Genomic DNA, 16,550 nt, shown 5'->3' with positions numbered 1-16,550 from the left:
TTCACTTTATTTACTCCCCAAATTAACTGCAACTTGTTAGCCTGATAATTTAAAAATTCTTTTAGCTTAATTGTCATTGGGGATAAATTAATTTGGAATATCTGTTATGACAATTACACACAGCTACATTTTGAACTCTAATGTATTTTTAATAACCTTCATCAGCCAGTAATTTGAATTTCAAATTTTCTTCTGTGAAGAAGTAAAAATTAGACAGCTTTGTGTCAATTTTCATAATAAATTGCTCTTTATTTATGTTGCAAAGCATCCCTTACTATAAGCAAATCAAAGCCTTAAGTGAAACAGTATTCATCAGACCTACTCTATTTCATCTCCCTTTATTAAGAGAAAATAAATTAGTGACAATCCTGTCTTCCCTCCCTGCTACACCATAGCAGGATGTCTGTAGCTGGCTGCTTTCTTTCAGAGCTACTGCACAAGGGACCACACCTCATCCCATTTCCACATCAAAATGGGAATTCTTCCTCCAGCAACACAGACACAACTCAGAGTAGCTTCAAGGGAAAAGGTTGTCATGAAGAAAAATGTAAGTAAAAATACCTTCACACAACATTCCTTCAGTTCTATGATAAACAGCAGGGTAGATAAGTAGGTCTTGAACTTGTCCTGTCGCTAGACACCTTTATGACAAATCCCCTCCAGCCTTCCTGTAGGATCCCTTCAGGTATTGGAAGGCAGCTCTAAGGTTCCCCTGGAGTCTTCTCCAGACTCACTCTGCCTTTCCTCATGGCAGAGGTGCTCCAGCCTTTAGATCGTCTTTGTGGCCTCCTCTGGACTCACTCCAGCAGCTCTGTGTCCTTCTTCTGCTGGGGACACCAGAACTGGAGGCAGTATTCAGGGTGGGAGATCAGCAGAGCAGAGTCAAAGGGCAGAATCCCTGCTCTTGCCCTGCTGGTCACACTCCTCTGGATGCAGCCCAGCACACAGCTGCCTTCTGGGCTGTGTTAGGGCACTGCTGGCTCATGGGGAGCTTCTCATCGACCAACATCTCCAAGTCCCTATCTTCAGGGATACTCTCGACCTACCCTGCACCCAGCTCAAACTTGTGCCTGGGATTGGCTCAACCCAGATGCAGGACCTTGCAGTTTGATTTGTCGAGCCTCATGCAGTTGGCACTGACCCTCTTCTCAAGCCTGTCAAGATCCCTATGGAGAGCAACTCTGTCCTCTGATCCTCACTCCTTCTATACACATTATGATACAGACTGTTTCATGACATGTTCATATTTAGGTTCTCAGAACCTTTTTTCACTTCAGTCAGAATACATGATAAATATTATTCTGACAAATAAAGGCTTTATACATTGTATGTGAGTCTCATAATTTCATACTGTTGCTTTTTTTTCATGACTTCATGGTATACCAGTTCCAGGCTGGTTTCTCTCAGGGATCTTCCATAACGGTCATCACACAAGTAGAGTTCACACAGATGGTTTCACAAATATTAATTTCCCTTCACACCTTCCTCACTTCTGAGAGGTGTGGATTATACTGACAGGGAAAGCACACACACACACACACAAAAGTATGGTGAAAATAAATGAATGTAAAATATGTCCTTTCTGAGGATATATTTGAGATATCCAGGATTCAGCTTTCAACAACATCTGTGCTAAAAAGAGGAGCTTAGTACAAATCTCCACAGCAGAGCCCAGCTGTTTTATAACCAGGTTGAACTGTTTCTTCTTGATCTCTCCCCAAGGACCAGTGGAGACCTCCTTCAGAGACCTTACATCTAGTCTCTCTTCTCAGAAGTACCTATCCCCCAGAAACTCACTCCCAAACACAAGGGTCTTCTTATTTTAGAACCTACCCCTCCTGGGAAATGTCTGAGGAGTACACACCTCCCTCCCAGCTGCTGCAACCTGAGGCAGGCAGCGTTATTAGAGAGCAATATGTTCTGCTGCACAAATCTCAACCATCCCTCTTCTTTCTTTTGATGCAGATCTGTCCTGCTGCACTATTCTATTTGCTCCAGATATAAGTGGAGTGAAGAGACAAAACTATGTCCACACTGTCTGCTTCCTTGGACACTTCCTTCTCCTTGTCAGATTTTTATTTCTATAGCAGTCTCCTTTGCTCTTGTTCTAAGTCAAATGGATTTCAGTTTACCCTTAATAATAAGCACTTTCTTCACCACCTTCCCATTCCTTTAGCACTTCTTCTATCAACTTCTTGAACAGCCAGCTTTCCATCTGCCAGAAGCCCTTGGTGTTGCTCCCAGATATCGTAACTGCTAAAGCGATTTCATCAAATGCTGGAGCATTGATTTCTTTCCTTTTCTCTCCCACACTCTATTTCTTGGTCTATTTCTTCTCTAAGTTTAAATTCAGTAGTTTTCCTTCCCATGTTAATTAGGTGCCAGAGGACATACATAGAGAGAATGGCTTCATGATCTCATCTCAAACACCTGACTTGGTACTTGTCTTCAGGAATGACAGGTAGCTATTAGAGCAAATGTCAGGCTTCAGGCCTTGAAAGAACTGCAGGGAACATATTTCATTACTCAAGAGAGAAAAATCCTCCCAATTTCCATTATATATGAAGCTCTGCAGATGACAGGAGACATTCCAGCTGTCAAAGTCAGAAGTGCTTTGCAAAGGCTTTAAACTTTGCCAAAACATGGCTAGATTTTCATGGCAAACCCATAAGATACAGAACTCTCACACACACCAGCCTGCTCTTGACTGTAAAGCAACAACACAGCTAGAGTTCAAAGGAAAAACTCTCTTGAGACTGTTTTAAGAGGCACTAGAAAGATTAAGTGTTGTGGCTTTTTTTTTTACCCCCATCACTAGAAATAACTTCAACATGCTCAGGAGAGAACAGGACCAGTCTGACACAATACATGCAGCAGAGGGATATATCACGAGCTCGTCTCACACAGTGTGACACGGGCTTTAATGACACACACTTCAGAGTTCACAGAAAAGTCTAGCTTAAAAGGGACCCTGGAGATCATCTGGTCCAACCTGAAAAGCAGGGTCTTAGATCAACTTACACAGGGCACTGTCAAGATAGGTCTTCAAGATTTCCAGTGAGAAAATGCTAACCTCTCTGGTCAGTCTAGTCTGATGTTTAGTAGCTCCCATGGCTAATATTTTTTTTTTCCTTATATCCAGTAAATTTACCTTGAAGAAACCTCTGCTTGTTGCCTCTTGTCCTTTTCATGCACATCCTTGAGAAGACAGCACCTCTATTTCTCACCTCAGCCACCTCATCAAAACTGTAAGGCTGTGAGGAGTTTTCCCCTGGGCCTTCTCTCTTCACTAGTGCAGAGCCAATTCCTTCAACCTCTCCTCATATGTCAGGCTCTCCAACATCCAGTTTCCTTGCTGGCCCACTGCTGGACTCTCTCAGGTTTTTTCAGTCTCTCCAGAGCAGAGCAGTGAACTGAACACAATATTCTAGGTATGACTTAACAAACACTCAGGAAGGAGCCCTCCTACTTGAGAGTCCTCGCTGTGCTGCCATAACCTTGCTGGGCAGCCCAGGACACAGTTTGCTTTCATGCCTGCCAGTGATCATGGCTGGTTCCGACTCAGCTCATTGCCCAGCAGTGGACCCTCAGGGTCTTTTCAGTCCTCCAGCCACTCAGTCCTCAACCTCTTTTGCTGCTTGGATCATGAGGTCTCAGATAAAAGACTTTCTAGTTTTGCAGAGGTCATGGAACCATGTTCAAAACCAAACTGGACGTGGCCATGAGCAATGTGATATCACTGCTGCTGCTTTGAGCAGGAGGTTATCTAGATAGCCTCCAGTGGTTCCTTTCAACCTGAATTGTTCTACAGGTCAATGACATTCTGGTTGTTTTACATTATTTTTATTATTATTATTAATTTTATTTCTATATCTTAATTTAAAAAAAAAAAAATTATTCCCTCCTGCTGAAATGTTTCAGCATTTCTCCCCTATTCAACAATATTTTTTACAGTAGAAAGTGTCCCTACCACTGCAGAAGTGTGCACACACTCAACTACCTATACTCAATTCCCTGTAATAAGTGTACATGGATCTTCACATGAGAACCACCACTGGCACATCTGGAAGTTCCTTTGTGATACCAGTAGAGACTAAGAGATTATCTTTCATTTCCCCACTATTTGATTTATTCATAGAGTCATAAAATGTTTTCAGTTGGAAGGGACCCTTAAAAGTCACCTAGACCAACTCCCCCTGCAGTCAGCATGAATATCTTCAACTAGATCAAATTGCTCTGAGTCCTGTCCAACATGACCTTGAAAGTTCCCAGGGATAAGGCATCTATCACCTCTCTGGACAACCTGTTCCTGTGTTTTGCCACCCTCACTGTAAAAAAATTTCTTCCTCATTGCCTTCTGGGTACTTAGATTCAGTCACTGGTGTCACTGCTGAGAAATTCAAAGCCACTCATCAACATCAATTCTTTTTTCACCCTGTGAACTGATGCTTCTAATTAATACTCTGCCTTCAAGGTTTACAAGGATGAGTAGAGGGCTACACAGGAAGAGACTAATAGGGTCATTTAAACATTTCAGGTCCATGTTTGTAGGAGCTCAAAGTCCGGTCAGCATCCTAAGCTTGTAGATATCTTCACTACATTGTTGAGGAAAGATGATATTAGTGCCTTAATCCAATCTTTGTTGAAAGATATTTTACTGCCTTAGTTTGCATGCTGCCCTTTGATATGTTCAGCCTCTATTAACAGCTTTATTGCCAGCACAGCTCCAATCTTCCTGTAATTTGTTTCTCAGTGCAGAGAATGCTTGCTTTGAACAATTATGGTGTTCAGACACTTCTATTTTAAGAGGGATCTAATAATTACTGTAAATCTTATTGTTTGTTGCACATAAATGAGTAATTCTACTAACAGTTACTAATTTCAATAGGATTCATTTTAATCTCATCAGCTGGGTACCTGCTGCTTATTAAAGCAACATCCTCTGCAACCTTCCACACCAACTGGAGAACTTTGCTGGATGAGAAGATACCAACTTGAAAGTGTAATAAACAAATATTTGAAGATGATTACATGTCAAAATTGGGAAAAAATGTGGATATAGTTTTCAGGAAAATTTAGTCATCTCTGCTTTGGAAGAGCAAAGCAAAATAAGGGTGTAAAAACTGCAAGTATCCTTGGGAACCTCTTTCAACTTCGTAGAATCACAGAATCATAGAATGGCTTGGATTGGAAGGGATCTCCAAAGGTCATCTAGTCCAACCCACCCTGCAGTAAGCAGAGACATCCTCCACCACATCAGGTTGCTCAGAGCCCTACCGAGCCTCACCTTGAATATCTCCAAAGATGGGGCCTCAACTACCTCCCTGGGCAACCTGTTCCAGTGTTCCACTATCCTTATGGCAAAGAACTGCCATACAGGTTCCTCTATCTGTTCTTCTCTAGTTTGAAGGCATTGCCCCTTGTCCTGTTACTGCAGGCCTTTGTAAACAGTCTCTCTCCATCCTTCTTGTAGGTTCCCTTCAGGTACTGGAAGGTTGTTATTAAGTCTCTCTGGAGCCTTCTCTTTTCCAGGCTGAGCAACCCCAGCTCCCTCATCCTGTCCTCATAGCAGAGGTGCTCCAGTCCTGTCATAAGGAGTCAGGCTTGCAATTTCTATTTTAATCTTCCTTAAAAATATACTAGGTATCATTTCTTCAATATTTAATCTACTTCTTCATTGACTAGTGAAATTCAGAGTTACCTCCAGCTTTGTACCCCAGCTGCTATCCTTACATTTTGTGAGTAAGGAAACAAAGCATCTCAAACAGGGCTAACAGAGTGCACTGGATAGCAATCAACATGCATTTCCAACTGCTTCAAAATAGATCAAAGCAATAAGCAGCTGTAGAAAAGCAAGAAAGAGAATTAGGGTATTTTGATCCAATACCAGCAATCAAATAACTGCATTTACTCCATAACAACCTGAGCTATTCACTCAATTGTCACGCTCGATGACTAACCACAACTCTTGCACATCTACTTCACCACTATTTCATTGATCAGAATGGAGGCAATTGAGGAGAATAAGCATTAAGAAGTAAGAATATATCCTAAAAAAAAAAAAAAAGAAGGGGAAAAAAAGTCTGAGAATAACATCCAGGGTTTCTATTTTCTGGTAATATAACTTCAAACATGATTTCATGACTTTGAAAAATGTGTAGAATCCAAGAGAATGGACAGAGTTCTTTTCTTCCTACAGCCAGAAACCCAGCTTTTAGGTATGAAAAAGTATCCATTTTTCTTCTCCTTCCTGGCCCTCAAGTTGTAGAATAAGAGGGGGAAAAAGGGATGAAAAAACCCAACATCCTCCCTTCTATTTGCTTATGTTTCATGCAAAGGGCCATGCTTCCCTCAACAGTACAACATGCAGCTGCCTCTGTATCAATGTTATTTTTTTAGCTTCTCAAACAATTATGTTTCACATGATTTTTGACAGGCAACCTAGAAAGTGTTTCTGAGTCCTTTAAAACATAAAGTAGGCAATAACATAAAATCATAGAACCACAAAATCACAGAAGCATAGAATCACAGAATCAGAGAAATATAGAATCACAGAATCATAGAATCACAGAAGCATAGAATCATAGTCCTTGGAGATTAATGGTAGAGTGGATACTCACCTGCAACCCATGCAGGATTCCACACTGGAACACATGGATGCCCAAAGGAGGCTGTGATTCTGTGGGAATACCACACTGCAGCTGGCTCCTGGCATTCTCCCTCCTCTCTCAGATTAAGGAATGGGAGTGATAGAATGGTTTGGAGGGCATTTGGCATCCAGCTAGACTCAACCCATCACAGCTATGAGCCCAAACCATCCAATTAATCCTTGTAAAGACCATTTTCAAACTAAATTTGTTTTGAAATTTCTGTTGCAGAGAAGAATCACTTTTGCTCTATGTGGATCTTTTACATATGGGAGCAAACATTGTTACTGTGCCACTTCAGAGGAAGTGATGATAGTTCAGCACACCTCAGATCCAGACCTGGATACCATTGTATGATCAAAAATTGATACTTATGGCAATATGAAGTTACTGGAGCTCTTTTTCTTAGGAAAGATTCCTAAGATAACTGCATGCTATGCAGTTATGCTATTCCTATGAGAGGAAATGCCCTCAAGTTGCACATAGGAAGGTTTAGTTTGGATATGAGGAAAAATATCTTTACTGCAAGAGTGATTAGGCATTGGAACAGGCTGCCCAGGAAGGTGGTGGAGTTACCATCCCTGGAGGTGTTCAAGAAACCTGTGGCCATGGCAGTGTTAGGCAGAAGGTTGGACTAGATGATCTTAAAGGTCTTTTGCAACCAAAACAATTCCATGATTCTGGTATTTGTAGCATTATGATAAATAGCTTCAGATCTCCCTTGAAAACATCTACACTCTTTCAGTGATTGCTGTGTGACCTTGTTAAACCATCTTTGTGGTCCAACTTGACAGTTTTCACATAGCATCTAAGGCTGACATGACACACAGCTAAATGTGACTGGACAGGAGACAACAGTACAAGCACAGAGCCCTTCCCTGTTTCAGGACTAGCTAATGTGAACTCTATTGACTGACCTGGGGAACTGACAAGAGTAACTTTCATGACAGAAAGAAAACCTAGTGCTTGAATATTTTGTTTTCCATTACGCAATTTATAGTGACGGAGGATGCTGTGAGAATATCATTCAGTGAATCCTGAATTTTTATCCTTAAAAGTCCTTGCTTTTGACAGAGTCTGTAAATCTCAAAGAGTTCTGGGAAAAATATTCCATATTCAAGAACACTATTCCTTCATTTTAATAAGAAGCACAGCAGATTTTGCTTCCAATGCATTTTTAAACAACAAGGGCACTTTATATTAGACTATTCACCAAGCACTCTGATACAGCCACATCATTCATAGAGTCATAGAATAGTTTGGGTTGGAAGGTACCTTAAAGATTGTCCAGTTCCAACCCCCCTGCCATAGGCAGGGACACCTTCAACTAGCCCAGGTTCCTCAAGGTCTCATCCAACCTGACCCTGAAAAACTCCAGGGAGGGGGTGTCCACAATCACCCTGGGCAACCTACTCCAGTGTCTCCCCACCCTCACTCAAATGAATTTCTTTCTCACCTCCATTCTAAATCTGCCCTCCTCAAGCTTCAATCCATTTCCTCTCATCCTACCACTACAAGCCCTTGTAAAAAGTTCCACCCCAGCTTTCTTGTAAGCCCCCTTCTGGTCCTGGAATAAAGAATTTCTTCCACATCTCCAGAAGTTTAAAACCATAACCAATTACTGAACAAGAATGGTCTGCTCAATTAGCATGTTCAGAATGTGTTCAGTACTTAGTTACTAACTAATGGTTAGACATTTGATCAAACAGCCAACTTTGAACATTTCCAAAACACTGATGTTTGAAAAGAAAACCTCAGGCTGTCATTCCACACTCACCTGAAAAAAACCAGTGTGAGATCATCTCACCTCTACCACTCAGGTTTACAGTGTCAGGATTAGGTTTTCATCCCACTTCTCACTGCACTGTTTGCAAACTAGACATGCCAAGAACACACCCTCCCCACTGAAGAGTGGTAAACAGGCAATGCTTCAATTCACAAGAAAGCCATGACTCACCTTGTGAAAGTTCCTGAAATATGCTGCCTTTTCATCTGGAAATTTTTCTAGCCTCCTGGGTCCTTTACTGGAAGCCTTCTTGAAAACCAACCAACAGCGTCTGAATATCTGCAAACAAAATAAAAAGGATTATATTAGCTTTTCTTTAAAGGTGGAGAGCATCACTAATGGATTCAGTCACATAACTGACTTAGGAAGAATCTTTGAAATTACAGTATTTTCTTTTCAAAGTCTGGAAGATTCTGGGAACATCAATTATTTCTACACAAGCAATCCCAAGTCATCTATTCATACATATTGTTAGTCCTTAGCAGACTTTTTCTTATTTCAATTTTTTTCCATTCATACCAAGGTTAACAATTCCTGAGATGCAAGCAAAGCCATGGACTTTGAATGTGAAAGGAATTTCAAGGCTGTGATTAGAAAATGTACTTTTGGAAAGCACTGAATGCACTTCCAGCTTTCACATTCACTCTGTTTTTATAAGTATCAATACAACTGAAAAACATTCACAGCAGCACAGAATGTTAGGGACTTGAGGGGACCTCTAGTGATATTCTAGTCCAACCCCCCCACCAAAGCAGGATCACCCAGGGCAGGTCACCCAGGAACACATCCAGGTAGGTTTGGAAAGTCTCCAGAGGAGATTCCACAACCTCTCTGGACAGCCTGCTCCAGAGTTCCATCACTGTCATACAAAAGAAGTTTCTCCTCATGTTGAGTAACTTCCTGTGTTCCTGCTTGTACCCATTCCTCCTTGTCCTATTACTGGGCACCACTGAAAAGAGCCTGGCACCTTCATCTTCACAGCCATCTCTATGATATTTTGAGATATTAATAACACCCCCTCTCAGCTTTCTCCTCTCAGGACTGAACAGCCCCAAGGCTCTCAGCTTTTCTTCATAGCAGAGATATTCCAGTCCCTTCATCATCCTTGCAGCTCTCTGTTGGACTCTCTTCAGTAGATCCCTGTTTCTCTTGAACTGGGAAGCCCCAGACTGGACACAGCATTGCAGGTGTGGTCTCAGAAGGGCAGAGTAGAGGGGGAGGGAGAAGAACCCCCCTAGACCTGCTGGACACACTTTTCTTGATGCACCTCAAAATGCCATTGGCCCTTTTTGGCCACAAGGGCACATTGCTGTTCCGTGGATAAGTTACTGTCCACCAGGACTGCAAGCACAGCAGCTTTTAGCAAAGCACAGCAATCAGGAATCAGTTTGTGCACACAGAGAAGAAAACACAAAGCTGAAAGAAGCACCAGTGTGACCATTACTGAACAATAACGTCTAATTCTCTCATCAACATCAATCACAGAATCATACAACCATTAAGGTTGGAAAAGACCTTTAAAATCATTGAGTCCAACCCTAACCCAACTATCATAACCACTGAACTATATCCTGAAGCACCACATCTACAGCTTCTTGAAACACCTCCAGGGATGGTGACTCCACCACCTTCCTGGGCAGCCTGTTCCAACCCCTCACCACTCTTGCAGCAAAGAAATTTTTCCCAATCTCCAACCTAAACCTCCCCTGGCAGAACTTCAGTCCACTTCCTCTAATCCTATCACTAGTTACCTGGGAGAAGAGACCAACACCAGCCTCACTCCAACTTCCTTTCAGGGAGTTGTAGAGAGCAATGAGGTCTCCCCTCAGCTTTCACTTCTCCAAACTGAAAAAACCCAGCTTCCTCAATGGCAAACTTTACAAGGTAAAACTATGCAGACAATCAAAGTATGAGAGCATGTAGTAAAAAAACCCAACATCCACCACAGAGCACAAACAAAAATGATATTACCCTCTCATTTTAAGAAAAGACACACTGGATTTTGATTCAAATGCATTTGTAAGCAACAAGGACACTTTTATTAGCCTATTCACCGTGCATGCTGATATTGCCATACCCAGAAGTTTAAAATCAGAACTGAATTACCAAATAAGAATACATTTGCAGTTCGAAGAGAAGCTGATTAAGGATGAACCTCCAGACTACATTATGCAAGTAAGGGATTAGATATTAATCTACTTTTGTAATCCATGAAAATAGTTTATTTCACTGTCCTCTTTGGTACTTGTACAGCTCTATAAACAATACCTTATGCATTTGTATGTTATTATTTCAAGGTCACATTGGGAAAAAAAACCCCACAACAGAAAAACCCAATAGTAGTTCATGGTTCGACTGGCTATATACATGGAGCAGAGCCTTCTTTCTGCAGACACTCTACAGAACACAAGAGGTATAGGACAGGACAAACAGGAGCAAACACATCTCTTCATTACAAAATTAAAAAGAATCAAGGATATATGAGCAGAAAGAGCTTAAATAAGTTTTTCCCTTGGTGTTATGCTGTCTCAGCTGGGGTTCTTCAGCTTGGAGATGAGAAGGCTCCAGGGACACCTAATAGCAGCCTTCCAGTACCTGAAGGAGGGCTACATGAAGGCTGCAGAGGGACTGTTTGCAAAGGCCTGCAGTGATAGGACAAGGGACAATGGTTTGAAATGAGAGAAGAGCAGACTGAAATTGGATGCGAGGAACAAGTTCTGCACCACAAGGGTGGTGGAACACTGCAACAGGTCGCCCAGGGAAGTAGTTGAGGCTCCATCCCTGGAGATACTCAAGGTCAGGCTTGATAAGGCTCTAAGCAACCTGATCTAGTGGAAGATGTCCCTGCTGACAACAGGGGGGTTGGACTGGATGACTTTTGGGGGGTCCCTTCCAACCCAAACCATTCTATGATTCTACACTTCTACGAATAAGTAACAAATATAGTGTTAATAAAATAATTAGGCTTAATCAACCACCATCTGATATAATAATAATGACCTTACCCTGTTGTCATGTTGTTAGTCAACTTTTTTTGTTGTTTTTCATTTACAAACCTACCATTGGTTACAGCATCAATGTGTTTAATTATGAAGGCTTGGAAGAAACCACAGCATTAAATAAAATCCTCTCCAAATTTTTTTCTTACAAAGCCTACGAGTTTTAAGCTCTTTTTACTAAGGTTGTAAAATGGCAACTGTACAACTGTACTTCCTATCTCTGAAATTACTTCACCTTACCTGAGGGAAAACAAAGGCAATATTATATTTCTCAAAAAAAAAAAAAAATTACATTACACTGTGGGACATCATAAACCATCTTTATTAGATAGTACTTTCTTCAAATAACAACTTGGCAGTGGTCCAACTTACTTTACCAAAGCCACAGCACTGCTCTCACAGTTTTCTCTTGATTAACCCATAGCAGCTCTTGGCAACATTACGGCATGAAAAGCTCCACATGTAGGAAGAGGCTCTTCATGCTGCTTTGACCTCACTAAGAAGCAGTAACACCAACTGTCCAAAGAGAACATATTTACTCATTTAATCATACAGTCAATGAACAGTTTGGGTTGGAAGGGACCTCCAAAGGTCATCCAGTCCAACCCCTCTGCAGTCAGCAGGGACATCTTCCACCACATCAGGCTGCTCAGAGTCTTGTCAAACCTAACCTTGAATAGCTCTAGGGATGGAGCCTCAACTACCTCCCTGGGTAACCTGTTCCAGTGTATCAGCAGCCTCATGGTGCAGAACTTGTTCCTAACATCCAATCTAAATCTGTTCTTCTCTAGTTTGAGGCCGTTGACCCTTGTCCTATTATTGCAGGCCTTTGCAAAGGCTTGCTGTAGCCTTCTTGCAGCCCCCTTCAGGTACTGGCAGGCCAATATTAGGTCTCCCTGGAGCCTTCTCTTTTCCAGGCTGAATCCAGCTCCCTCAGCTTATCCTCACAGCAGAGGTGTTTTAGTCCCCTGATCATCTTGTGGCCCTCATCTAGACCTACACCTTCAGGTCCATGTCCTTCTTGTACAGAGTGCTCCAGAGATGGGTGCAGTAGTCAAGGTGAGATCTTAGGAGTGCAGAGAGGCAGAATCAGGTCTCTCAACCTACTGGCCATGCTTCTTTTGATGCAGCCCAGGATGCCATTGGCCTTCTGGGCTGCAAGTGCCCGTTGTTGGCTCATGCCTGGAACTAATAACAAAAGTGTGGCTTCTAATAATACTCCCAGCTCCTTTGCAATGTGTTTTTTATTTCTAATGTGTATATATTTTCAGTTCATCTCTCTTCCCCAGAGGAAAGTCTTTCCCTAAGAAGGGAAAAAACTTTGCCTTAATTTCACATCTTTTATTGACTTCCTTATTTCCATCACCTGCCCTTAACCATTTACAGTCCTCAAAGACTTCTCTTTAAAGAAAAATAAAAAGAGCAACCTATAGGCTCTGTCATGAGTGGTGATGGGTTTTAGTACAGCTATGCAGTCCACATTTTACAGTCTACCTGCATTTTGAACTGCTGGTGACAAGGGACCAGAAGTTTTGTGTTAACTGACTGAGAAGTTTTTTGAAGGTTGGAGGGGGTTTTTTTTGTCTTTTATTCTTGATTGGTTTGATTTGTTTTTAACTATGTATGGCACAGCCAGATTTTGTTCAAATGCAAAGGGTCAGATCCAGCACACCAGGAGTATCCCTGATAAATGAAAAACTAGGCATGCAAAGTCAAAGAGTCAGATTTCTCCTTGTGAAGATGAGAACGTTTTCCAGATAAGAGGTCATCTAATGTGTACTTCAAAGCCATTCTTTCAGTGACAAATGAGCAAGGTCTCCTGAATGGCAACTTCAGTCTTTTTATCACTGGCTACCAATCTGGGACATGAAGGTTTGCAGCTAAAATGAAAAAATTCAAAAGATAGGCTTTGACCCTCTTATTAGTGGGCACTTGAAAGTGTCCTTCAAAGACAGCTGGAATAGAGCTGTCTTTAAGGATGCTCCTTTTTAGGCCTTTTCCCAAATTTCAGCACCTAGACTGCAGGCATGAACAGCCCTTGCTTTTCAAGGAGAACACTGAATAGCAAGAGGGAGCCGTAAGTCTCACCTTTATAGACTGTTCCAGATTAAATTTATTGACATCTGTTTTCTTCGCACCTTTAGGGAGAGATCAGAAGAATGCAATGGCTCAAAGAGGATTTCTGATATAGTACACCAAGGTACATCCTTGCATTTGGATTTGATTCTCTTGTAACCTACTTTTAAAGTTGGTGATAAACAGGCACAGCTCCACTGCTTTCCAGCAGTGTTCTACCTTCTAACACTAGAAGGCACTTTGAATCTCAGCATTTGAAAAAGCATTAGCATATGAATTTACCTATAAATATGAATAAATAGGTGCAGATGTGAGCACACAGCAAACAAAACATTTGCCTTTCATAAGGCACCTCATTGTTATACAGAAGCCTACTCAATTATTCACGAACTGTGAGATACTCTTTTATCCCTGGCCTACTTTAGGATGCCACTGGCTGCAATCAAAAGTTCTGAAACACTTCTAAAGTCCTCAGATAATTGGGGTAGCCATTGTGGAAGGAATCGGCATCAGCCCTTTCGCAACAGAGAGAGTAAAAACCACTAACAGTGTTGTCTCCACAACATTCAGTGTTTCCTGTGAGATTTAAGTGTGTGTTTATCACATATGCACAGTTGAAGAAATGCCAAATATTTGATCACCTAATCAGTCTTAGAGCATTCTTGGATGAGCACCCACTGCTCAGAGAATATGATCTAAAAAGGTTGTTACTGAGGGTAAGCCACACAAAGTCTAACCCTGTGCTGTTGCTTTGCTTTCTGGAAATATTCAGAACAATATCATTGAGTACATGCTGTGTTTGCATTTTCTTTTATTAAAATATCAATTAAAAGGTCCAAAATGTGTTCAGCACAAACCTGAAAGGACTCTATTGAAATTACCTGCTGAGTCCACGGTACAGCAGAGCCTCTTTAAACACTCTTCCTCCCTCAGTTAGGTCCAAGAAGGAAAAAAAAAAAAGAGATTCCTCTAAATTCATAGATTCATGGAATGATTTGGGTTGGAAGGGACTTTGAAGATCATCTACTTCCAACACCCTGACATGGGCAGGCATACCTCCCACTAGACCAGGTCTTTCTAGGCCTCATCCAACCTGGCCTTGAACACCTCCAGGGAGAGGGCATCCGCAGCCTCCATGGGCAACCTGTTCCAGTGTCTCACTACTCTTACTATAAAGAATTTCTTTCTAATATACAGCCTAAACCTCCTCTCCTCCAGCTTCAATCTATTCCCTCTCACCCTATCACTACAAGCCATTGTAAAAAGTCCCTTCCCAGCTTTCTTGTAGGGCCCCTTCAAGTACTGGAAGGCTGCTCTAAGGCCTCCCTGAAGCCTTCTCTTCTCCAGGCTGAACAGCCCCAACTCTCTCAGCCTGTCCCCATAGCAGAGGTGCTCCTACCCTCTGATCATCACCCAAAGATTTCTAAAGATGTTTTGTAGTTACTTCCAACAGCTGCTTTGGAGATTAACCTTTTCTTAATCCATACCTATAGCTAAGAAAGATTCGCCAGTCATCTCTAACATTTGGAGAGGGGATTTTTATTGACAAGGTTTTAAACATTATTCCAGAAATTCCACCTTATAGTCAAAGGAAATACAAAACACACCAAACAAACCCAGAAACACAAAACCCCTCATTTATTTTATTTTAATAAAGCCAAAAAAAGACAATTACAACACTATAAGGTAGTTGTTTTGGTTTGTGGTTTTTTCAAGCCACCAGAGATGCTTTGAAAACTGTCTGCCCCTAACCCAAAGATAGCACAAAAGGCAATCAGTTTCTTGATTATATTGGAAAACCATCTGATTTTCTGCCACTAGCTGTACAAACAATGTGTCTCTTGAGAGAAGCAGCTGTGAGTCAGCTCCTAGTGCCTAACAGAAATCATCACTGACCAGGAGAGGCACTGAAGCATCACTCATGGGGCTTTTTGCCAGCATAAGCTATCAAATCCTTCTCCCAGGAAGATATCTACATAATAATATTTAGTCTTGTATTTACATCTTGTTATCTGCAGGAAAGGTGAGTTGATCTCTCCTCCCTGACTTTCCACATTCAGTGCTCTCCCATTAGACAAGAAAACATCTGCAGTGTATGCATTAGAAACACTAAGCCCTGAATGTCTTCCAATTTACTTCACAAGTTATCTCCATTAAAAATAGGTTTTATGGGGTCTGTGATAGAAATGAAGACTGTCCTGAGCTAAAATAAATCTTCACTCATAAATCAAAAAATGTGGTGATCATAGTAAGAAAAAGATAGTTCATAGATTTGGGATGGAAGGCACCTTAAAGATCATTCAGTTCCAATCCCTATGCCATGAGCAGGGACACCTTCCACTAGCCCAAATTGCTCAAGGCTTCATTCAACCTGGCCTTGAACACCTCCAGGGAGGGGGCATCCACAACCTGTTCCAGTGTCTCACCACCCTCACTGTCAAGAATTTCTTCCTAATCTTCAGTCTAAATCTACCCTCCTCAAGCTTCAGTCCATTGCCTCTCATCCTATCACTACAAGCCCTTGTAAAAAGTCTTCTCCTAGTTTTGTTGCAGGCCCCTTTAAGATACTGGAAGGCTGCAGCACCTGAAAGGGGTAATTGTCATAGTAAAGTCATATTTAACCATTGTTTTGACAACCACTACTTGGATCTTTCTGTGCATATTTTGGCAAAGGGAGCAGAGAGGGTGGGTGATACTTTAGCACTTCAGTAGAACACTTGTCATACACTCAAGTAAAATTTCAGTGAAACTGAAAAGCAGTTACTGTCTGTAAAAAGGCCCAAGAGGGAAGACAAAAGCTATTCATTGCCTCAGCTAAAGAACAAGCTACAGGATATAAGCTACTGCTGAGTAAAGTCAATAGAAAAGGACTTGGGGGTGCTGGTGGATGAGAAGCTGGACATGAGCCATCCATGTGTGCTTCCAGCCCAGAGGGCCAATGGCATCCTAGGCTGCATCAAAAGCAGTATGGCCAGCAGGTCCAGAGAGGTGATTCTGCCACACTGGAGGAGGGCCACAAAGACAATCGTGGGACTGGAACAC

General features: G+C 41.7%; 1 protein-coding gene across 1 annotated transcript in view; it reads right to left on the bottom strand.

Moving 5' to 3' along the window:
- The window catches only part of DOK6 (docking protein 6), a 228,501-nt gene that overhangs the window by 125,127 nt on the left and 86,824 nt on the right, over window positions 1–16,550 (bottom strand). The window contains exon 2 of the mRNA XM_054164202.1: window positions 8,605–8,712. Within this exon, the coding sequence (XP_054020177.1) occupies window positions 8,605–8,712 (108 nt within the window). The remainder of the gene's footprint in view (window positions 1–8,604; window positions 8,713–16,550) is intronic.

This window comes from Dryobates pubescens, chromosome 9 (assembly GCF_014839835.1).
Source record: "Dryobates pubescens isolate bDryPub1 chromosome 9, bDryPub1.pri, whole genome shotgun sequence".
Classification (NCBI taxonomy): Eukaryota; Metazoa; Chordata; class Aves; order Piciformes; family Picidae; genus Dryobates; species Dryobates pubescens.
The sequence above is the reverse complement of the archived record's forward strand: the minus strand, read 5'-3'. Positions and strand labels throughout refer to the sequence as shown.